This window comes from Haliaeetus albicilla, chromosome 10, assembly GCF_947461875.1.
Source record: "Haliaeetus albicilla chromosome 10, bHalAlb1.1, whole genome shotgun sequence".
Taxonomy (NCBI): domain Eukaryota; kingdom Metazoa; phylum Chordata; class Aves; order Accipitriformes; family Accipitridae; genus Haliaeetus; species Haliaeetus albicilla.
Genome location: NC_091492.1, coordinates 19,749 through 44,159, shown reverse-complemented (window position 1 = coordinate 44,159; position 24,411 = coordinate 19,749). Strand labels below are relative to the sequence as shown.

Genomic DNA, 24,411 nt, shown 5'->3' with positions numbered 1-24,411 from the left:
GTATAACTGGTCATGCCATGAAGGCTGCCTTCTGGAAAACTCAGCCAAGTAGTTAGAACTTGGGATCTGTGCCACTGAAGAAATCTGCTTGACCCTGTGACTAGAGGACTGTATAGTGGTGTTCAGTACTGTCATGAAGCCTGAATATCGGTGCTAAAGGTCCAGCATGTCTTGAGCAAACTACATACAGGTAGAACAGGAGTTTTGATACATCTCTGTTCATGCAACTGTTGGTCAGGGAGGAATAAGGCTTCAGGAAGAGCCACTCAAGTGGTGTGACCTTTACAAACCAGCTTTGTAACACTTAATGACATACAGGTAAAGCCTTCCTACAAATGCTGTCAGTGCAGGGGATAGGAACACATAGCTGAAATCCAGGTTGCACAGAATATTGTATGCTTCTCTCTGCAGGGCCCTACCTGGACTACTGCCAGCCTCTCACCTTGCTTCCCAGCCCAGGGTTACCAGGGCTTGACCACCTGTGTTTGCAATGCAGCAAGTGAAAGGGAACATGACCTGCCCCATTCAGGTTGTCCCTCCTGCTGGAAGGACCAGCCTTGCCCAGATTTTTTGCTTCTGCTGTCTCCTGTACTCCGCTTGCCCTCAGAGCAGCTCAGTGAGACCCTTGGGGACAGGGGACGCCATCAGGGGAAGGTCTACACCTCTCCAGGCAGTGTGACAGAAATGATGAGACCTGGAATAGGACTGACCCAAAGCCATTGTCTCTGCATGGTCGCAGAATACCACGCAATTCTCTTGAGATCAGTGCTGCCGTGCTTCACTACCTTACCTGGCACAGGCCCATTGCAGTTCCAGCACCTTTGTGAATCATTAACAGGCCAAGTCTGGCTGCTCCTTTCACAGCTTCTCCTTTCACAGAATTTTCTTTCCTGGCCCCCAAATGTTTAACTCAAGCAAGGCACAGACAGAAATGAGTCAAACAGACTCTATGTGAATCTGCATCTGCTGACAACATGGCAAGCAGCCAGAGCAATAGTAGGCAAATATGCCCTATCTCTGCACTTGCGGTGGGCAAGCTGGTCCTCCTTGCAACAAGAGTTCCTGTTTGTCCTTTGCTCTTACGCTCCACAGACATCCCGGTTCCTCTTTTTACGGAGAGCAGTCTCTACTGGAGCTTGCAGTGGGACTTAGCATAGAAGCATGTCTCAGTCTCCTTCATTAATTTCTTGGCCCTTCTCCTTTACTAGCAGTGTTTGATCATCTGTGCCCCTGCAAGAAACTGCCATTCCCATGCTTTGCTGCTTAGTGCAGGGTGGAGTTTTCTAGTTTAAGGCTGGTCAAAGTAGGCGGGCACTATAGAGTAGTCAGTCTTAGAGCTGGACATACACAAATGAAGGGGGCAGGAGGGAGCAGGCACAGGTATAGGCAAAAGCTGAGTACATGTGTATATGAGAGCCTGGCATGAAGGCAGAGTGCCAGTATCTGAATTCACAGCTGTTTGTGTTGCTGCCTGGAGGAGTGTGTACCACAGCAGTGTATGTCTGTGAGGGCAACTTTGCTTGAACCAGGTCTAGTGGTGCTTCAAGAAGACTTGTTAAGGTGAGATTTTCAACCATTTCTTGGTATCTGGTGTGGATGCTCTGGTGCCCAGAACTGTATTTGACTGCTCATGCTCAGCAGCCTGAACTGGGAGATAATTTTTGTAAAACACTGTAAACATGTGGATGCTAGTAAATTGCTATGTGATTCCTCCTGCAGACAGAAGCTGTTGGTCTGGCTTAGAGGGTAGTTCCTGCTTCTCCAGACTGTCTTCTCAGTGCCCCTTCTCAGCATTTCCCACTAGTGACAGTCATGCCATCTGTTCTCCCCTGAATGGGCAGATGCTATGTCTAATTCTGCAGAAGCTGATCAGGCCAAATTGAAGACAGATGTGATAAAACTATGAGCAACCAGCAGTGCCATCAAAGACCAGTGTCTGGGGCTTCCCTGTCACCAGATCCTCTTTGCTATGCTACTGCCACTACAGCAGTGAGGGATCTGTACAGGTCTGGATTGCTCCCCCAGACTTGCAGAGCATTCAGCCACAGTCTGCATAGTACGAGGTTATTTGGGGCTGTACTGTCACTCTTTCCCCCAGACATGCACAGGTTCCACACGCCTGTATTCTGGGGACATGCCACCTGTGCTAGAGTGTGTTTGGTGGCTATGTCTCCCTGGGGCTGCTTTCTGCTTTCTGTAATGCTCTTCCTTTGCCAGGATCAAGCTTTTCCAAGGCTCCTGTGTGTTTCTGGAAAAGATTAAACCTCTGTTCATTTTTTTTGGAGACCAGCTGCTCAGGCAGGCGGATCCCAGTTCTTTGTGTACTTGTATGTGTGCTGTGGGAGATTTTAACATGGTGACTCTGGATTGTCATATTTTTCAGTAGTTTCTGTTCTTCATCCTTAGTGCCTTGAGATTCTTCCTGTTCTTTCTGCTCCGAACCAAATCCTGGCTCATCTCTCTGCCACCAGACAGTAACAGTGTGCCTTTTTTTTGTTCTGCAGCTGAGATTGTCTCAATCATTCTGGGCTGATCTTTACTCTGCAACACTGTGAGGGCTTCATATTTCATTTTTGCAATATGAAATGAAGTGAATCACTTGTGACTCTGGATGTTTGCTGTAGGGAAAATGTGGTTAAGACGAGATCTTAGTTTAGAAACATCCCAGCTGCCATGATTGAGAGATACAGTGGTGAAAAATAAGGTTATGTAGTATTTCTTTCATATTAGGAAATGTCAGATAGAACCTTTACCACTCTTTGGTGCTCCTTTATTCCACTTCACCAGGCACACACAACTCATCAGTCCTTCTCCCCTCCTTGTGGGACAGACCGGTCAGGGCAACAATCATCACTACTTCTTGTATAAGAGTGAAGAAGCTGTTGAGGGCTGTGGCCTCACATGAGGCCATTTCTACCAAGAGCAGTCACAGGCATGGTCTGCATACTCTGTGAAAGGTCTAAAACATCCAGGTGTCCCACCCTTGTTTGGTTCAAGATTAAAAGCATACCCTTGCTTCCCAGAAAAACTGAATCAATTCTCTTTGACTCACACTCAGACTATTCACACACAGGTTTCTGGAGCAGTAGTGACTTCTATGGTTTTAAATCTGCCTGGATATCTTAATGCCAGTGTTCATGTCTGCTCAACAGAGTTTTTCTCAATTAAGAGCTTCTGGCTGTAGTCCAGGAACTCTGTCAGGAGTTAGAATAACAATATCAATGGTGCCAGATAGAAGTGATATCATCAAAGTTCATTTGGAAGCCAAGACTTTTGGTAAACACTGCTGTATTTATTTGCAAGGAGGAAACCGATATATAACTTACTTTTACATCAGTCTTTGTTTGCATCTCTTCGTAGGCTTGGTCCAAATGTCAACCTGAATCAGCTTCTTGTCAGACCTGAACTCTACAGTCCATTTGTATAACAAAAAAAATCAGTGGGCTTCTTGCCCAGGAGATCAGAAGCATGCTGTCTGTCACTAAATGCACAGCCCCATCCTTGCAAGACATTATTAAAATAAAATTCATATTGTAGTAGCACTTACTGGCAACGACCAGGCTTACCCATTGGGCTGGGTATTGTCCTGGCTCTGAGAAATTGTAATTGCTGCCTTATAAACCCTAAGCTCAAAAGGAATGCAGAGCAGGTAGATTAGATAAACAAGCCAATTTATGCATATATGCTGGAGGGAAAGATGAGTACCCTTTCTAGTTGGTTAGCAGCAGTGACTGTACCTGGAAATCTAAACATCAGTGCTACAGAACTGAAATCATGGGAGGCGGCATCTCCATGAAAATTAGTCTGAAAGCTTTGCTGCAGAGGGAAATTGAGGCAGAACATAAGGAGGAGGTTAACGAAATGTTGACTGGGAACATTCATGTATTATCATGGACCTAGAAGATAACATGGTAAGCGCGTAGCAGGGAAGCAGTGTCTGCATTGTGGCCAGTTGGGGCACACTTTACACCTCTGCTGCTTTAGTAGGGAGGCAGCTGCTCTTCAAGGGCATGGCTGCCTGAATTCTGTGCAATTGTGGGCTGCACAAAAGCAGTGTACAAAGCTGTAAGGACCTGGGCTCCAGTGCTGCTCTGTCCAGAACGACTTCCAGTGTGCCCTGCAGCCCTGAAGGCCCTGCTCTCTCTATCTTGTCTGGCTGTGGAAGCACCTAGAAGGAATAACCATGACTGAGAACCTGTAAGTTTTTTTAATTTTAGTTCACCTTTGGAAACGTAAAGCAGTTGCACTGGCCAGAGAGGCCCATCTCCACTGCAGCACAGCTAAACTGCCAGCGTGGCACATGGTGACAGGGGAGCACACCATACTGTGCGGATTTCTGTGCTATCTGAGGAGCCTGTCCCCAGGGGCAGCCAGTGCTGCATACACCCACTTATATTCAAGGTACAAACAGGCATGGCTAGTGGAGGGGAGGAGAGCGGACGAGAGAGGAGTAGATGGCAGATGACTTTTTAAAAATTAAGTCAATCCTTTCTGCCTCAGTGTGACAGTGTACTTCCTGCAGATTCCTGTGCCAGCCTACTGAGTACTCTCAGGCTATGAATTGTCCCCAGGCAGCACAATGGATATTTTCCAATAATGAAGTCATCCTCAACAGGCAAAATAGAGATTTAGTGCAAGAAACAAGGAGCCAGCTTTGGGGAGACCTTTGAGTTGGACTAACACGTTGTGTTGTACCTCTTCTCATGAAAGACCTACAGGATAAGTGGGGTTGGAGGGAGGGGTATTAGGAGACAGTCTTTAAAAAGGAGTTAGGCTAAGAAAGGGGTTAGTTGTAGGTAAGCCTGCCTATACAAAGTTAGATGAGATAAACCCTTGTGGGCCTTTCTAGCAAAATTGTCTATGATGCTGATTGTAGAGGAGATACTGTTGTGCCTGGATTTATTACAGTGCCAAATGCTTTCCTTTGGTACGTGAGTTTTTGCCTGTGATGACAATAAATATTTCCTGAAATTCCAAAAAGAATATAAGTAAAATAAATGGAAACCTACATTGTATTTTTACAGCATTCTGGCATAAAAATAATTGTAAACGGTGGTCAGAGCAGGAGCTTAAAAGTAACAATGTGGAACTGTTGAATTTGCCACAAAAACTGTTCCATCTTTCCTCCATAAAAATCGCGGCGATTGTGTACACTAAGTACACATTTGTGCGTGCTGACTTATTTCAATACACTGAACTAACTCTTAAACTTTTATCAAACTGCAGACAAGCTTTTCAGTGATCTTCTAAGACTGCATTAGAATGGCTTACTGACAAACAGTGGTTTTGTTACAGAAAACTTTCAGCCCTGCAGTATTTATGTCCTTTCCAAAGATACCTTGTGTTGTGGTTGTCACAGTGTCACTTGTAGTGTGACAGCTTTCCAAAACCCTGAGCCCGCAGAGGGATTGGCAGGAGCCTGATGCACCACATCCTGCCTTCTTCATGATCCTGTGATGCTGAACTTCCTCTGTCTCTGCAGGTCCCTTGCAACCATGATGAAGTCTAGAACGGTGCAGGTGCTCCTGATTCTGGCAGTTCTGTCCTTCTTTCTGATCCACTTCCAGTTCCTACCCTGCAGCAACAATGCCTCCATGGAAGAAAAACCTTCTCCAGTCCACATCCTCATTCTCTCCTCCTGGCGGTCAGGATCTTCCTTCACTGGACAAATCTTCAGCCAGCACCCCAGTGTCTTCTACCTGATGGAGCCCGCATGGCATGTGTGGGTTAAGATGTACCAGAACAGTGCCAAAGTCTTACATATGGCAGTGCGGGACCTAGTCAGGTCGGTCTTTCTGTGCGACATGTCTGTATTTGATGCTTACATGTCTAGCCAGAAGAAGAAGTCTGATTTATTTCAGTGGGAGACAAGCCGAGCCTTGTGCTCCCCCCCTGCCTGCGACTCATTCAGTCGCAGTGACATAATCACTGCAGGCAATTGCAGAACGATCTGTGGCAAGTACCCATTCAGCAAGGTGGAGGAAGCTTGTAAAACCTACAGCCATGTTGCCATCAAGGAGGTTCGGTTCTTTGACCTGAAAGTTCTCTACCCCCTTCTCACTGATCCATCCCTGAACCTCAAAATCATCCACTTGGTACGTGATCCTCGGGCTGTGTTCAGGTCCCGAGAGAATACAATGGCAGAACTGAAACGTGACAGTAACATTGTTGTGGGGTCCCAGAGGATGAAGGGAGAAATGGGGCCCTACAACACAATGCAAGTAATCTGCAAAAGCCACGTTGAGATTTATAAGGCAGGCAGTCGGGCCATTCCCAGCTTCCTGAAAGACCGCTACCTGCTGGTTCGCTATGAAGACATTGTCAGAGACCCGCTAGCAAGAGCTGCTCAGATGTACAGGTTTGCAGAACTCCATTTCACACCAGAACTTCAGAAGTGGGTGCATAACATCACCCATGGGAAGGGGCAAGGAGCACAGGCCTTTGATATTGGGTCCAGAGATGCACTGAGAGTATCCCAGGCCTGGAGGGAGACCCTTCCTTTCCAAAAAATAGAAAAAGTGCAAAATGTGTGCAAGGATGCGATGGACTTGCTGGGCTACCAGCTCGTTCAGTCCGAAGAAGAGCAAAAAAATATGTCGCTGGATCTTTTGTTTGGCCAGAACTCAGAGGAGTAACAAATTCTGAAGGCAGAAAAGCTGCTCTCTGCATGTACTCTGTGAAGGCTGCAGAGTGCAGAACTGTTTGCTAGAGGAAAAGAGGACAGAGGTGCATGCATATGTGTGTAAGAGTGTGTGCATGGATGTGCTATGCAAGGACCGGTAACACAGGAACCCCAACTCACTCATGAGAGCTTTCTCGGCAGCACAGGGTCACTCTCTGAGGCCCCTGGAGGCTCAGCCACAATGCAGGCTGAAGTAATGAAAGTCTGTTTTCCAAATTAAGTCCATGGTTTATGTGAAAGTGGATGTGTAGCTTGGAGCAAACAGAATGCCAAAGGAGCGGGACCAGATAGCAGAGCTTAAACCCCTCACAGACCACAGCTAAATACTAGTGAAACCACATCGAGCAATTGCACTGCGAAGGAAGAGGAGACGTAAATGGAAGCTGAATAAAGAGAGCATTATTTGTTGTGCTGCCACCCAGGATATGTAAAGCCAGAAGAGATGCAAGGATGACCAGACATTGGTTTCCAGAAAGATCCTTTTTTCAGAATGGTTGAGTTTTCAAGCCCAGTTTTTCTTTTGCTCCATTCCTGTGCTTGGGCATCCAGCCTTGGTGGCAATGTTGGGGAAATGTTTGTGTTTACTTACTATATAATGGGCAAACGGAATAAACCAGCTATAGTTGAAAATAAAAAACTCCTGGGTTTGCATATGGGGATCCATTTCTGGGACTACGTGTATCCATTTATTTTTCAGCTGAAATAATTCTGTCTTCTAGCTTCCAAAACGAAGAATAGTTGTTCCCCTGGGAGTTCTCACAGTCCACATGTGTGACTGAGAAGAATTCATGCTAAGGTTGAGACTGTAACGACAAGGTAAGGACACAGATTCCATTGGTATAAATACTGGAACTGGGAAGAGAGGTTTATGGCAGTGGACTGAAGCCGAGAGGAGAACAGGAAGTTACCCTGTTGAATAATTTGTTGAGAGTATTTTCTGTCTTAGAGCACAACAAAATTATGTTCAATAGACTATGCCATTCTCCACCAACTCCATTGGAGATGGCATTCTCCCACCTCCAATGGGAATATGTAGCTCAAACCTGAACATAAGGTAAGGAGAAGAGCTTGTTACCAGACTTGGGGAGTGAAATGCCTACAAATACTTCCTTCTAAACATCTTCTTTCATGTGTAAATTGCAGAGTCCCTTTAACATGCACCTATTTAACAGTGCATTCAGATATTTCTCCAGAGCTGGAATATTTCCACTACCCTGCAGACAGCAAGGCAGCTGTCCTAAGGCAGGATCACAAGCATCAACAAGGGATGAGGCTTGATTCTGAGGATGTGCATCCTTGGGAGAAGGTGGTCAAGGCAAGGCTGGGCATGGGAGGTGATCTGAGGAGGCTCCAGGCAGGATCAGGGTGTTCAAGGCCATGGGAAGCTGTGTTCCCCTTCCCACTTCACCAACCCCCCTCAGTCCTTGGTTCATTGCTCCTCCTTCTGGTGCTCCTCTTCCCTATCTGCCCTGGATGCAGCCCCTTGCCCCATGGCCCTGTTTACTTTGTCAGTCAGCTGCCCTCCTCATGCCAGTGTAGCTCTGGTAAGGAGTGCTCATATTAGACCGGCCAGAAGGGCATTTGGTGCCCACTATAGAAAAGTGACAATGTCTACCTGGAGGACTAGACCTCATTTGCATGTTATTAAAAAAGTTGCAATATCTTCTTAAAAAGAGAAATCTATACTGCTGAATTTTAAAATTAGGGGGTATAGTGACTGTGTTCATGTTTGAAGGTGTATAGGCAAGAAACAGTGTCCAGCCTCTACCTATTGTGTGTGTTTGAAGGGTGACAAGGGAATTCACCTTAACTGAGTAGCAATCTCTAACAGTAGAAAGAAGGCTCTTCTGACATTCACAGCAGCTGGGTTGGTTGGGTTTTCTTCTACCAGAGAATTAATGAGGATTTTGTTATGTGCTGTTTCTGCTGAGGAAAGTAGGGAAAGTAACCTTATGGTTACACTCCTTTAGCTATGTTTCCTCAGTACAATAGGTAAGTTTTTATTTTTTCTGGAAGCACCAAGGCCACACAGTGTGGTTACCTGAAAGTTTAAAGTTGTCTTAATGCAAGCACAGATGACTTAAAATACTTTTTTTTTTTTCCTTCTTGTTACAAAAAGAGCGTTTCTGACACTCTCTGATAGTACAGGGACCTTACATAAACATGGAAAGCCAAACTGTCTCCAGCATATTGGAAGGAATGTAACTGTGTCTTTGGTAAGACAAAGCAGAGAAAACAAGCCTTTTTACTGCAGGAGAAGGCAGAGCCAGAATGCCCTGAAGCAGAATCATATGATATAGTGACATCTCCAGGTCCTGTTAATGGGAAAGTGGACTGAAGAGACCTAGACCCATGTGTGTCTGCACAAGTAAGAGTGTATCTGTGGATAAACAGTGCCTTTCAGGAGTTCAGAACAGATGAAAGAGGGCAACCTTGAGTAAGCTGTGCTCTTTGTGTCTTAGTTCCTATGCCTACTGAGTGCCTCAAGTGCATATGGAAAGGTTTTCAGTGTTAGACAATGTCTTTGTATGGTTCTGCAAAGGTAAAAATACTGTATGCAGACTCAGAAGTTCACACTGCCTGTCTGACTAACTGCCATGAAAAAGACAAACTCAGTCTTAAAGTGTCACTTAGAATTATAAAGATGTAATAAGCCTTACTCCTGATCTTGTTATGTTGCAGCCACTTAATGTGATCTACCTCTCACTTTGAATTCTAGAGCAGTTTTGGTTAAACAAGATGACTATTGAATTCTGAGGTTATTGTGCTGCTGAGACGTGTATACCACCCAAGATAGAACAGGTGTTTTTGGCTGCAGGAGGTGATGGGTCTCCTGTTCTTGAACCCGATCATCAGTAGTCCTTAGATTTCAAATCCAGCTGGCAAAGTTTCTACTTACTACTTTATTTGCCATGTTGTCTTGCACTCTCTCGTTAAGTGCTTGCCTGGTCTTCACCACAAGTCTCAAGTAACCAGTCTGAGCAGCATGAATGTACCAAGTAATTCTCACTTTTTCAGCAGGAATGACCTGTCCAGTGAAACACTGCATAGTCTAAAACAGAGTTTTGGCATTTATTTGGTTACATTGGTTAACTCTCCAAATAATCAACTGGTGTTTCAGGACAGTGTTTTTCTGAAGTAGCAGTCTCATTATATGAAGTTATCGCTGACTTTCAATATACCTTGAATTTGGCTTAAAATTGGCAATTTCCTAATTCACCTTAAATTTTCTAAGTGCCACAGTGCAATAACCAAAAACCCCAAAATAGAATTTAAAAAAATCAGTCTTTGCTTTTACTAGCCCATTTTATTTCACCAAATGAATGAATTCCAGATTTACAGGACTGATGTAAAATAATATTAAAGTAGTGACCAGAGCACAATTTCAGGCTGAAAGTACTGAGTTTTTCAGATTGTGACTGTATACTAGCAATGGTGTTCTCTCTCTCTCAAACATGACTTAGGCAATAGATACCTAAATAAACTCTGAGCACTCTTTCTTAACTCGTATCTCCTATGTCAACTATTGCACGTGGCCCTGAAAGCTGGTCTACTTTTTCTACCTAGACTATATTGTCTGGTACAAGTGTTACTTTGCCAGGATTAAAGAAGCTGTGACTCTTCAATCTGTAAAGATGCAAGCTGGGGCAGAGCGATTCATTGTTTTTGAAATCATGAAGCAAGATGGTAAAGTTAATGTTATTAAACAAACCCTGCAATATTAGCACTGGAGAACATGTACTGGAAGTGGTAATAAAAATTGAGATCACTGTCTACCAGCCTGAGGTTTTAACTGACAGATCTCTCTAACATGAAATTGAATATTATAGTGTCACAGTGACCTGTTTTGGCCTTTCCCAGTACACATGGCCACTCTGAGACACCTCAGCATTCATGTGTGAGACCAAGTGCCTCATCTTCTGGCATGAATGTTCTTGATCCCTCTTCTTGAACTGTTATATTTTCATTGTTATCATTTCCAAATGGTTCACTAACAACAACAACAACAAAAAGGTAATAACAACTGGCAAAGGAGGTTATTAAATAATCATTCAAACAGTGTGAAGTAAGACAGATGACAGAGAATAGGCTGCTATTGTGCACTAATAATGCATTCATTACAGGTTAGAGCACTTAATGTGATTCTGTCAGATTTTGGTTCCAACCCTATTCAAAATCCTTTGCATGCAGCAATGTACAGGTATGACTGTCAGCTGGTTTATATAATAGATACACACTTTAAAGGAAATTTTCAGTGAAAACTTGATACTATATACAACGTTTATCTTCATTTTCTACTTTTAAATGTTTAATGTACTCAGTATTGCAAATAAAAATCAAATACAAAATAGGCCTTTTATAAAAAAATTATTTTAAAGCATTTCTGAAACTTCGAAATGTTGCATCAAATTTTCCATTACATTTGCATTTCTGAAATGACTTTGGTTTTTTAAGTTCCTGCCACAGTCCTAAATTAGCCATTCCCCTCTGCTTGGCTGTCTAACTTTTCCTAAATGCTACACGCTTTGCTACATTTTCAGCTCCAAATTTTGCTATCAATTTATTTCTGACACGTTCATCATCTTTTTGCAATTCCAGATCATCCTCTCTGCTCCATACAGGGTACCCATCCAAGCGCTGCCCTGTCTGCAGAAAGTATAAAGTAGCCTCTACTTCCCCAGTGTTTTTCAGAAAGGCCTGTGTAACAGTGAACAGGTCCATGCCGAACTTCTCCATGAAGTACTGCATAGTTTTTACTACCTCTCCCACCGCGCTGGAAGAAGAGCAAGTGCTTGTTGGTCGTTCTTCCCTTTGTAATTGAGTGTCAGGGAGAGCAGAGTCCTCCGGTCCAGTTTTCAAACCAGATGCTGTTTCTCCTGGTGGCCTTCTCTCTCCATCTTGTGTAGAAAGTTCTTCTGAAATGTCCGAAGTGTCACTTCCTGACTAAAAGGAAGAGGAGTCATTGATTAGACATGGTATTTTCTGGCAAGCTTCTTTTATCACTGCTACCCAAACACCTTCCACCGTCACTCTATGGTATATAAAAAACTGAGAAATTACTACGCATAGTAAAATTCAGTGACTGAAGTGAAGCCGTATGTGTTAACGAGAATATACAAGATCACAGAAAAGCATGAAATATAAAGGAGAATTTGAAAAAACTAAGCCTAAAAGGCAAAAGTAAGCGTTAATGCAACTGCAGGAACATTTTATGCCTCAGGTGAAAGGATGAGTTCCATTTGCCAATACAGGTTTGAACATGACAACACTGTCACATCACCTTCCTCAAGTGAACTCGGGCAGGGAATCAAACTAAGAAGACACGCCGCAGCGAGGCATCACGAGCCACGTGTTTCACGGCTCACACGAAGCTCCCGCTCAGCCCTACCAGAAGGGGTGTCACGGTGCAAAGCCCGTTGAGAAGTTAATTATAAGTTACTCTTGTGCCATTTCGTGACAACCAGGAAGGGCCGCTCCGAGCAGCTGGCTCTCAGCGGCACTGCGGCGTGCAGAAGCAGCTGCGGCAACAGCGCTGCTCCCGGTGCCGGTCCTGGACGCTTACCTCCGTGCTTTCGAACTCCCGATTAGCTGCCTCGAAAAGACCCGTGCTCTGCGCGGGCTCCTCCGTCCGCTGGGGCTCTGCGGGAACACGCGGGCATCGGCTGCTGGGCTGCAGCGCGGCCCAGGGCCCCGGCCGCCGCCGCCCCCGCGCCCGTCAGCCTCCCCTCGCCCCGGCCGCCCCCCCCCCCCCCGCCGCCAAGCCGCCCCCGGCTCACCCCCGAGCAGCGGCCGCAGGCGCCGCAGGTAGCGGTCGCGCATGGCCTGCCAGCTGTGCCGCGTCAGGCCGGCCCGCTCCAGCTCCTTCCAGAGCGCCCGGCCTCTCACCCGCGCCTCGCCCCGCCCGCGCACCGCCCGCAGCAGCGCCGCGTCCTCCGCTTCCGTGAAGGCGAGGCGGCCGCGCGGCGAGGCGGCGGGCGGCGCGGCGGGCAGCCGGAAGGGCTCCAGCGGCAGGCGCTGGTTGCGCTCCACGCACTCCGTCACGTACTCGGTGGAGACAGCCCCGCCGGGCGCCGCCTCGCCGGGCTGCGCCAGCAGCACGGCTCCCGGCTCCTGCACGCGGCACAGCCGGCCGCCGCCCGCCAGCACCAGGGGCGCCAAGCGCAGCTTGGCCAGCCCGGGCCGCACGTAGAACCGCATCGGGCTCCCGTCGTCCCACAAGAACAGGGACCGCGAGCGCGCCGCCGCCGCGCCCCCGCGCTCCGCCATCGCCGCGCCGGCCGCGCAGGCGCGGGGGCGCCGGAAGGGCCGGCCGGAGCCGGGAAGATGGCGGCAGCGGCGGAGCGCGCGTGCGAGGCGGCGGAGACCGAGTCGCGCCTCAGCAAAAAGTGAGGGAGGGCGGGCGGGCGGGCAGGCGGAGCCGGGCCGAGCCGGGGAGGCGAGGCGAGTGTCTCCGCCAGGCGATCCGTCGGAGCGCGCCATGTTGGGCCCCGCCGCTGCGCGGCTCCGCGGCTGGGCCTGGAGGGCCGCGCCCGCGCTCCGATGGCGCCGGGCACTTCATGACCGAAGCAGGTCGGTGCTATGCGGCCTGGCTGGGCCCGCCTCTTTCCTCATGAAGTCCCGGCCGGCGGGGTCGGGAGCCGCGGGAGGAGGCGCGGCGCCCGTGGGCTGCGGGGGTCCGGGCCGGGCCGGACCGCACCGCACCGCACCGCGGGGGCCCGGGCCGCGAAGGCGGCTTCGGGAACCTGAAGTAGCGCCTGACTTTTTTCAGTGGAGAGTTAGCCTTATTTCGCTTATATGCTACGTGAGGTTGCTAGGCTTTTATGCATTAAATGGCCTGCGGAGGGTCCTTGGGCACGTGGGCAGGCATCTTCAAGGTCTGTTTACGGACTCTTTAATCAAGTTTTAACTTTCTCTGAGTTTTTGTATCTCATGGGAGATGAACTAAAAAGAGTTCAAAGAAGACGCTTAAACATGCTTAAGGATTGTTTTGACTTTAGAGCAGAGTAAAGGAAATGACAGAGTTATTTGTACAGTAAGCTTTCGGCAGAGTCCTGCCAAGTGTTTCCCCATAGGAGTATCAGAGTACTTGCTGTTTCTGATTTCCTCCTCTTTTGCAGTGAGCTGAAGAGACGTTTAAAGGCTGAGAGAAAAATAGCTGAAAAAGAGGCAAAGCAGAAAGATCAAAGTGAAAAGCATTCAAATAAGCCTTCCTTGGCTTCTGACTCTGAGAATAACGTTGGTGCTGATGAGGAAAGCTTGGATCCAAATGTGAGCATCTAGCCTCATGCTTATTACTGTTCTGAGAATAAATGTTACTGATTTACATTTGATTTTTTTTTTAATTCAAGGGGAACTAAATGGTTAAAAGGGGAGAGACCTGCATATTCCTATATAAGGGCAGCTGTATTTTAATTTACTACCTGTAAAACATTTCCAGTTTCTAACAAAATCGTTTGGTTTTGTTTGTTTCTGGTGACAGCAATATTACAAGATCCGTAGCCATGCAGTCCAGCAGCTGAAGGGCACCAATGAAGATCCCTATCCCCACAAGTTCCATGTAGACCTATCTCTCTCAGACTTTATAGAGAAGTACAGTCACCTGCAGCCAGGAGATCACCTGACAGACATTACAGTGAGAGTGGCAGGTAAAGGCTTATCTGGGATACAGGAAGATGGTCTGTTGCTTTGCTAAGCCAAGTCTTAGCTGCTTTGAGTGATGGGGTGGTCTCTCTTCAAATTTTGCTGATGCCCTGTTACTTGGTCTTGAAGTCTGTAGCAGTGTTAGACTATTCAGGACATGTCCTTTCAGACTGAGTGGATCCATGAAACATCCCTTACAGCTACAAGATGAGGTTGCAATATGGGCTCCAGGACCCAAAGTTCATATGTTCTTTTGTGCACTGGTATTTATTTTGAGACTTAAGTGCTTCTCTTTCACAGTTAGTGATCAGTTCAGAGCTGACGGTCTTTTGACCAAGTGATAATACTGTGGCTTTTGCCCCTGTATCCTTTCTGCTAGGGACTCTGATGTCCTGCATACTTTGATATTTAGGTCGAATCCATGCAAAGCGTGCCTCTGGAGGGAAGCTGATTTTCTATGATCTTCGTGGTGAAGGAGTCAAGTTGCAGGTCATGGCAAATTCCAGGTAAATGGAGGTATTCCCAATAGCATTTTAAACTGAACTGCATTCCGGGGCCTAGAGATCGGTATCTGGGCATTCTGTTGCTTTATCTCCTTAGGCTATTCGTCTATGGGTTGGCTTAGGCAGCCAGGTAGTGTTTTGCTTAGGATGTTGTGGTTGGCTTCCCTGCTAGAAGAATCCTTTTTTTAAAGGATTTGGTCTGGGGAGATACTTGCAGGACAGTTTGGAACGTTGAATTTTAAACAAACCTGCTTGCATTGGCTTTGTAATTGCAGGCTCTACAAATCCGAGGAAGAGTATTTCCGTGTTAACAGCAAGCTACGTCGTGGGGACATTATTGGTGTAGAGGGGAATCCTGGGAAAACAAAGAAAGGGGAACTGAGTATTATTCCTTATGAAATAACTCTGTTGTCTCCGTGCCTGCACATGTTGCCTCATCTTCACTTTGGCCTCAAGGATAAGGTACTTGTCATACCTGTCACTCTTGGAGGTAATTTGACAGATAGGTCTGAATGGATGACCTTTTATATCTGCTGACGGTATCTGTCAACAAAGGAACATTAGTTTTGTTCTGGTATTTTTTCCTTTGGCAGCACATTTTGTCTAGCTTGTTCTAAAGATATTTGTTCTTTACAGGAAACTAGGTATCGTCAGAGATACTTGGATTTAATTCTTAATGATTATGTGAGGCAGAAATTTATAACCCGTGCAAAGATCATTACATATATTCGGAGCTTTCTAGATGAGTTGGGCTTCCTTGAGGTAAGGCTTCAGTGTTTATTTGCCTCTGCATGCTGAATGTGTTTAGACCTTCTCAGCTTCAAGGATGTATATATGTTCAGGCTCATATGCAAAGTATTTACAGAAGTGAGAATAATTACCTCGGCACAATGTGTTTCATCAGTTTAATATAATGGGAGCCATTTCTTTCCTCTCTTTTTAAAGTTAAGACTATTCCTCAGTTGGTGAGGTTATGACTCGGGAATCTTATATCAATGTAGTACTTCAAACTACTGCTGTCCTTTCCTTATTTCAGTAAATTAAGGTAGAAATAACATCTCTGAAATGGTGTTTTGCTTCTGGAGGTAAATGCAGGTTTTACTTCCTGTAAGTAAAATTGGTTTTGTCTTAAGGTCTGTTGTGGAGTAGCATATGAGAAAATACTAGCTCTGCTCTCTGTTGTGTCCGGATTCTTGGTTGTACTTTACAGTTAGCAAAAAGATTAGAACTTAGTGTAGTTTATTTACAAGTGTTTATCAGCTGAATCTGCAAAAGCTGCCAGTGGGAGTTTTTTGAGAGCAGTGGGAATCTGAACCTGTACAGTGTCATCTCTGTCATATGTGTAATGGCTTTAATGTTTTTCTTTGCTTTGTTTTTTTTTCTCCAAATAATTCTTAGTCTAGTACTTACAGATTTTACTGTTCTGATAACTTAATCGAAAAGGACCCTAAGAGTCCTTCTCAATTTATATGAAGTTTTGACTTGGTGGAATAATGGAGTAAGTTACTTAGGCTTGGTGAGAATGTTGGGAATAAAAGGCAGAGAAGTCAGGGAATGGCCTGCTATACAATAGTGTAGTCTGGGGGTACATGAATCGGGCAGTGCTTGATCATACCGGTACTCCATATGGCACAGTGTAGTGTCATGCCATGGACAGATACTATTTAATTTTGAGAAAAATTAGTCAAAATGTCTTGGGTATTGTAGCGTGCTCTTCAGCTGATTGTCAGGGCTTGTTAGTTCACTCGTCATCAATTAAACTTTATTTCCGATTGAGTACTGTCTGGGATGCTGGCTGCTTTCTGTTTTCTGCAGCTCAGCTTGTTTTATAGTGTAGATCTGTTTGCAGAATGCCATTAAATACTTGTTTAGGGAGCTATACTAATTCATAGCCTACACAATTTCTCCCCTTCTTTAAGTTCTAGCTGCATCCTTGTTCTCTTTTTATCACACATTGACTTACCTATTTTTGCCCTGAGCTTTGTTCTTTCACAGGAACCCTGAGTCTCATTCTATTTTGTAGAAGCGTTCCCCTTCTGTGTAGCTATAAGTAGTTCTGTTGTGAATTGTGAAATTCTGTTGTGAAAATACCTGCTTTCATGCTTCTGGGTCAGTAACAGGGTATTAATTCTTGATGCTAAGATGTGAGCATATGGACAGGCATACTGAAATCCTTTGTGTTAACATGAAAGCCAAGCTGATTTCTAAGCACAGTAGTTTAAATGTGGCATATCCCACAGAATCAATTAGAAAATTGTTTGGCCACTTTCACCAGCTGTCTGTGTAGGGGGCCAAGTTTTGAGTTGTAAGTTGTTCTGCTACTCTGTTTTTCCATCATTTGCAGCTACTTTCTCTTTCCAATGTTGAGAGACATTGAACTGAAGTCTGTTTCTCACATAGTCGATAGTGTATATTGCTTGAAGCATAAGTGGTCACCTTCTAAACATCTAAGAAAATGCAGCTTCTGCGAAAGAAAATTTGTAATGATTTGAACTAAATTAGTTCACTGAAGCCTGCAGTAGATTGATTTAATTCTTTTTTTCTCCTTGAAATGGTATATCTCTTCAGAAATTAATTCAATTGGACTCTAGGATTCCCCATACATACAGAAGACCAGTAACAGCTTTTTATCTGAAGTGAATGTTTCCATGTATCCAGATGTTCCCAGCCATTCTCACCACCAAATATTTTTCAATGCTCCAAATGTAATCCCCCCCCCCCCCCAAAAGCAATATTATTAAAATTGTTTAGTTTTTTTCAAAATTTGCAGTATCAATGGCATTTAATTTCTTTCAGGATTACTGCTTTACAGCTTTGCTACAGAGACTGTCCTAAAGAATTTACAGCATAAGCAATGATATGGAGAAGATACTGAGGAAGGCTGCTCCCTCTCATAAGTTTTATGAAGCAGCTTGCTCTCTTACCCAAGTGGATTGTATTGTAGAATCACAGAATGGTTTGGGTTGGAAAGGACCTTTAAAGATCATCTAGTCTAACTCCCCTGCCATGGGCAGGGCCATCTTTTGTTAGATCAGGTTGCTCAAAGCCCCATCCAACCTGACCTTGAACACTTCCAGGGATGGGGCATCCACAGCTTCCCTGGGCAACCTGTTCCAGTGTCTCACCACCCTCATTGTAAAACATTTCTTCCTTATGTCCAATCTAAATCTGCCCTCTTTCAGTTTAAAACTGTTGCCCCTTGTCCTGTCACTACAGGCCTTGGTAAAAAGTCTCTCTGTGCCTTTCTTATAATCCCCCTTTATATGTTGAAAGGCTTCAGGAAGGTCTTCCCAGAGCCTTCTCCAGACTGAACTCTTTCAGCCTTTCTTCATAGGAGAGTTGTTCCAGCCACCTGACCGTTTGTGTAGCCTTCCTCTGGACCTGCTCTAACAGGTTGTCATGTTTTAACTCCAGCCAGCAACTAAGCACCACGCAGCCATGCACTCACTTTAGGAGGGGGAAAAAGTAAAACTTGTGGGTTGAGATAAGAAGAGTTTAATAGGACAGAAAGGAAGAAAATAACAGTAATAAAATGACAATAATAATAATAAAAGAATTGGAATATACAAAAACAAGTGATGCACAATGCAATTGCTCACCACTTACTGACTGATGCCCAGTTAGTTCCTGAGCAGCGATCTGCCCCCCAGACCAGCTCCCCCCATTTTATATACTGGATGTGACATCACATGGTACAGAATACCCCATTGGCCGCTTTGGGTCAGCTGTCGTGGCTGTGTCCCCTCCCAACTTCTTGTGCCCCTGCAGCCTTCTTGCTGGCTGGGAATGAGAAGCTGAAAAATCTTTGATTTAGTATACTAACACTACTTAGCAACAACTGAAAACATCAGTGTGTTATCAACATTATTCTCGTACTAAATCTAAAACATAACACTATAGCAGCTACTAGGAAGACAATTAACTATCCCAGCCAAAACCAGGGCACAGGTCCACCTCTTTCTTGTACTGGGGACCCCAGATCTAGATGCAGTGCTCCAGGTGGGGCCTCACAAGAGCGGAGTAGAGGGGGAGAATCCCCTCCTTCCACCCACTGGCCATGCTGCTTCTGATGCACCCCAGGATACGGCTGGCTTTCTGGGCTGCAAGCGCACATCGCCACCTCGTGTCCATTTTTTCAGGCACCAGTACCCCCAAGTCCTTCTCCGCAGGACTGCTCTCAACTCATTCATCCTCCAGGCTGTACTGATGCTGGGAATTGCTCTGACCCATGTGCAGGAGCTTGCACTTGGCCTTGTTGAACTTCATTTTCTGCGATGTAGAGAGATGATTTTGTGATAATGCCACAGCCCGGTTCCCAGCAGGTTCACGTTTGTAGTAAATATGAATGATTCTTGATAGCAACAAATAGTTTTAAGTAATTTGTCTTTACTGATCGCGTGGGAGGAGTGCTCTTTAGTTCAGAACTGTTTTCATATACTGGTATGTCAGACAATAAATGAAATACAGAGCTCTTTCATCAAAGCTAGCTGTGGAGACAGATTAGACAAAAGCAGGGCGTTGACGTAGGAGCCTGGAAATATTTATGCCATTTATGCCATTGTTAAATTAATTTTTTTGTTGTTGTTATTATTATTTTACAGATTGAAACTCCTATGATGAATATAATTCCAGGTGGAGCTGTGGCAAAACCTTTTATCACATACCACAATGAACTGGATATGAATTTATATATGAGAATTGCTCCAGAGCTTTACCATAAGGTAAAATACAAGCCCCTCATGGCTAAGCCTATATTGTCCAGACTGTTATGATTTTATGCCAAGAAGGTAAATGTAGCTAAACCAAGGATTATTCTTGAAGAAAGGTGGAGTCATTGGATTGGAGGAAACAAAATGTACCTTGAATGAGATTTGTACGGTCGCATTGCAGTTGTGTGTGTTTGAACTCTCTTTAGTTCTTTTGAAAAAGTTGGTGTGTTTACTAGAATTTCCTTTTATTTAGATGTTGGTGGTTGGGGGCATGGACAGAGTATATGAAATTGGGCGCCAGTTCCGGAATGAAGGAATTGATTTGACTCACAACCCTGAGTTCACAACTTGTGAATTCTATATGGCTTATGCAGACTACCATGACTTGATGGAAATTACAGAGAAGTTGCTTTCAGGTGACGTATGCAATATTAATTAAAAAAGACTAAGAATCTCTGGAAGAATTGCATATTATGTGGCATACTCTTCTTCTAAACGTTGGGTTCCTTTTTGTAGGGATGGTGAAGCATATTACTGGAAGTTACAAGATCACTTACCATCCAGATGGTCAAGACGGACAGGCCTATGAGATAGATTTTACCCCTCCCTTCCAGCGAATTAGCATGGTGTATGATCTGGAGAAGGTCCTAGGAGTGAAATTTCCATCAGCTGAGTGTTTCGAAACTGAAGGTGAGATGCTCAGTGTGAATGTCCTATAATTAGTCCTTAACAGAAAGAGGGCAGAAGGTCTCAAGTTCTCAGCCTGCAGTCTGTCAGCTGCTTTTTTGAGGTGGTGCTGACACATGGGATTGCTTTTCTCTGGTTTTGTCTGCTAAGTAAGAGTCCAGAAAGAAGCCTTCATGTCCTTGCAGTCTTTGGCAGGATCTGACTCTTTTGCCTCTTCTTTTGTTGAGTATATGTGATGCTGTATAGTCAAGAGGCATGATCTGGGGAGTTCTTCATCTGTTGAAGAGACCCAGCTTTTTATTTTTTCTGTCTTTTGTGCAGTTAAGTCTCCATGCCTGTGATCATAGGTTAGGAGGATGATTATTTTGGGCTTTCTTCAAAATGTGTGTAGGTGCTATTTTATTCCTGGAATCCAAAGCTATAAGGAAAAAAGTTCGTACGCTTTTTGGTGATTTTTTTTTTTTTTTTCCTCCACCCCCCAAATGTCCAGCAGTCATGTGGGTTTGTGCTTAACTGTTGTCAAGTTTCTGAAATATAAAATAACTTATATTTTAGTGTAAGCCGTTTAAAAACAAACACTGTTTTTGTAGATTGACATATAAGCTCATGTTTTCCATGGCATATACCATTAAGATCTTAGAGTGATTTATAAAACACATTGAAGGATGCAGAAAGAAAGAAAATGTGGTTGCCTGGGTGACTTTTCTAATTTTTGTCTACAACAATTTCAGAAACTCGCAAGTTCTTTGATGACCTTTGTGCAGAGAGGAATGTTGAGTGTCCACCTCCCAGGACAACAGCCAGGCTTCTTGACAGAGTAAGTAAAGGTGGTGTTTTTATAATCCTAATGTCTTTGAGGGTCTATCTGTATCAATAGAAGTCTCTTCAGAGCAGAAGTTTAGCTGCATCTGGGAAAACACTCTGAAACGCACTTCAGCTATTTCTGTATCACAGTGAGAAAACTTTCTGTGTCAAAATCTTTGTGTTACTTGTCTACACCAAGACATAGTTAACCGATGCCCGCTTAACGTGAGCGCTGGAGGATTTTGGTTTGATAACTGGTCTCTTGTGCTTAAAGCAGATCTGCTTTATTTTACATCAGTTTTGTCTGTGAGATCTGTGCATCTGTACATACCTTACCAAACTGATAGGCTTACCAAATAGTTCTTCTATCAACTGTATTAAGTCTTTTCCTTTGTACCCAAAATATTGCCTGACAGCTGTTTTTCTGCTGCTTTTCCTATTGGCCTTTGTTGTAATGTCCAAATTGAATTATGGTACTATTTTTTTATACAGTTTTTGCCATGTCATTTTTCTTATTCAACTAGGACACACACTCTCTGTTAATGAAGACATGACCATGATCTGGGAAACTTTTCACTTTGATGGTACCTTCTTCAGTAGTGAAGAGAGGGACATAGGATGTTTGGGAAGGGCAGTGTTAGGAAGGTGATACTGTACTCTACATAATTGTTTTGCTTTTGTTTTCCCAGTTAGTTGGTGAATTCCTGGAAGTCACTTGTATCAACCCTACATTCATCTGTGATCACCCACAGATCATGAGTCCTCTAGCCAAATGGTAAGAGTATGAGACACATTCAGTATGTAACTCTTTTAAACCCTGTCCTCTTTATTAAAAAGAAAAAACAGAAAAGTAAGAAAAAAAAGTCACATATGTGAAAACAGAGATTTTGATGTTGTATACTAGTTTGTGAATTCTGACACCAGCCTCGATAGTCGTTGGTTCCTGAGCTGTGAGACCCATGTGCTTGTGCTGATGCTTAGTAGTTTGAAGTTTTGACAGCTGATAATGGCTAAGCATGGGCAATCCTCCTGAAGTAATGTATGTGCTCTTTGCTTCTGTAAAGATGTTTATTTTAAGGTATGGTTGTTTTTTGTCTTCTTCATATAGGCATCGCTCTCATCGGGGACTGACAGAACGCTTCGAACTCTTTGTAATGAAGAAGGAAGTGTGCAATGCGTACACAGAACTTAACGATCCTTTCCGGCAGCGGCAACTTTTTGAGGATCAGGCCAAGGTATGGCGTCCTGCTGATAGTGAATCAATGATATAGGCACGTAAGCGAAGAGTATTTCCTATGTCTATTGCAAATCTGTTGTTAGTCCCTACTGCTGAAAAGGGTTGTTACTACTTTGAGCAAGTGTTTCTCACTCAAGTGAAAGCCTGTCATTGAAACTTACTTCCTTTTAAAGAAACCTTGCTCTCTAAGGTAAACAAGTACAAACACTACTGTTGATTAGTTTTTTAGTAGTGCCACTTTGTTTTGGAATATCTTCCCTTTTACTGTACCTGAAGTACTAATCTGAAAAAAAGAAAATGTGCAAAGCGTTTTCTCTGTCTTGCTAGGTTGAAAGTTATGTTTCCCCAATTAAGCATCTATGTAGTCATACAACATTATACTTCTAGGTTCTTAAATACATTTTCATGTCTGGTAAGAGTTTGAATGGCTCATTTCCTGAACTATTTCCTGAATTATTACTATTTTAAATTGGCTCACAGAATAGAGCTGCAGAATGGAAATTATTAGGCCTGCAAATTTGTAATACTGGCTTTCTCTGTATAAGCCTCAGAAGGGAGTAACTGAAGCTGATTCTGTTATTAATTAGGTATACATATCCATGAATGCATGCAGGCCCACATGTGATTGAGGGCAGATGATGCGGTCTGCAGAAACAGAGTTCCTGTTCTTCCTACTCTTTCTATTGGCTTCACAGTGCCTGAAAGGATTGTTGTCAAAACCAGGAAAATAGACTTACGTTAACTAACTTACTTGATAGTAAATTTCAAAATGTTCAGTCAGGATGAATATTATTACAGATGTCTTTTACCTTGACATTACCTTTTGACTTACACCTGTTGTATATATGATTGGTCTAGTTGTCTCTCATGATTATAGCCAGACTTTGCAGATACATGATTATATGTGTTGAATGAAAATTTGTCTGAAAATTTAATGTTAAGGTGGGGACTGAGATGAAGGATGGCAGTTTGCATTTCAGGATTTAGGACTCGGGCAGAAAAGTTTCCTCTAACAGTCTTTTGCAAAGTCTTCCTTGAAACTGTGCGAGCAAAAATGTTTGTTGTTGTTTCAACACTTACACCTGGCATTTTCTAAATTTGAGAGGGTTGGCTAGTCTGTGTTTTTATTATTATGACTTATGGCGCTTGGAGGCTGTCAGGGTCAGATGCATTAGTTACCATCTTGGTGCAGATCTTTCTACTTGAGGTGAAAAAGCAATTCCTAAACTTCATTTCATGGAGCAACTACTGATGATTCAAACAATTGTGCTTCATAGTTGTTTCTGCAAGCGTTAAAGGGGGGGGTGTTGTTGCCAGCAATAAGGAACTTGAGAAGCCTTTGAAAGCAATTTATTCCACTGTCATCTGCTGCCATATGGCCCTGGAGATAGCTTTTACTGAAGTGAAGGGCCTGGGCCTTTGCCTAGAAAGGAACTTGCAGATCAGACAGGAATTGAGCCTAGAGGTATTTTGGAAACACCTGTACAAGTGACTTCCACAGTTCTCCAGGTGCTGAGATTCTGTTACTCGCTTACACAGCTGTACAGGCCTTTGGTTTCATCAGTTACATGACTGTTACAAATAGCAATATTCCTCCTTTTTGGTAGGGGTTAGAGGAAGTGGTGCTATCTAGCTCTGTGCAACCCACCTTTTACTACTGATTTCCTCATTTAGGCAAAAGCTGCTGGTGACGATGAAGCCATGTTTATTGATGAAAACTTCTGCACCGCACTGGAGTATGGCCTTCCTCCTACAGCTGGCTGGGGCATGGGGATTGATCGCTTCACCATGTTCCTTACAGATTCCAACAACATCAAGGTAAGCGTGAGAAATGGCAGCGTCTACTGCTGGCTTTGTCAGACAACAGGGAACGAGATGCTGCAAAGCGGGCCATCTCTCCAAGGGCCGCTCTGGCGAGACTTGCCCCCGGGGCCTTGCTCCCCAGGCCGGGGCGGGGCGGGGGGCGGGGGCGGCGGGGCGGCCCCGGCACCCGCTGACGGTGTCCCTTTTCGCAGGAGGTGCTGCTTTTCCCTGCCATGAAGCCGGAAGACAACAAGAAGGAGGCGCAGCCCGACCCGCCCGCCGAAGGCACCTCTGTCTGAAGTCCGCGGCTGCGCGGACCGTGAATAAAGGCAGCGCGCTCTGGCG

The 24,411-nt window shown here is 44.6% G+C and overlaps 3 protein-coding genes across 4 annotated transcripts; 2 read left to right on the top strand and 1 right to left on the bottom strand.

Moving 5' to 3' along the window:
• Window positions 1-1,215: 1,215 nt before the first annotated feature.
• CHST4 (carbohydrate sulfotransferase 4) lies at window positions 1,216-7,344 on the top strand. The gene is made up of 2 exons (XM_009928525.2): window positions 1,216-1,560; window positions 5,483-7,344. Exons 1-2 carry the CDS (start codon window positions 1,499-1,501, stop codon window positions 6,633-6,635), a joined length of 1,215 nt encoding a protein of 404 aa, XP_009926827.2. The 5' UTR covers window positions 1,216-1,498; the 3' UTR covers window positions 6,636-7,344.
• Window positions 7,345-9,969: 2,625 nt separating this feature from the next.
• On the bottom strand, window positions 9,970-12,949 carry TERF2IP (TERF2 interacting protein). The gene is made up of 3 exons (XM_069793172.1): window positions 12,460-12,949; window positions 12,246-12,322; window positions 9,970-11,626 (listed from the first exon to the last, which is right to left on the bottom strand). Exons 1-3 carry the CDS (start codon window positions 12,947-12,949, stop codon window positions 11,183-11,185), a joined length of 1,011 nt encoding a protein of 336 aa, XP_069649273.1. The 3' UTR covers window positions 9,970-11,182.
• On the top strand, window positions 12,934-24,410 carry KARS1 (lysyl-tRNA synthetase 1). 2 transcript variants are annotated; one of them, XM_069793164.1, is made up of 14 exons: window positions 12,934-13,068; window positions 13,801-13,951; window positions 14,163-14,328; window positions 14,736-14,829; window positions 15,102-15,288; window positions 15,463-15,588; window positions 19,428-19,547; window positions 19,789-19,951; window positions 20,052-20,225; window positions 20,954-21,039; window positions 21,716-21,801; window positions 22,135-22,261; window positions 23,938-24,081; window positions 24,279-24,410. In XM_069793164.1, exons 1-14 carry the CDS (start codon window positions 13,007-13,009, stop codon window positions 24,363-24,365), a joined length of 1,773 nt encoding a protein of 590 aa, XP_069649265.1. In that variant the 5' UTR covers window positions 12,934-13,006; the 3' UTR covers window positions 24,366-24,410. The 2 variants fall into 2 exon arrangements, with proteins under 2 accessions (XP_069649265.1, XP_069649264.1); XM_069793163.1 differs by lacking the exon at window positions 12,934-13,068 and adding an exon at window positions 13,116-13,252.
• Window position 24,411: the final 1 nt, after the last annotated feature.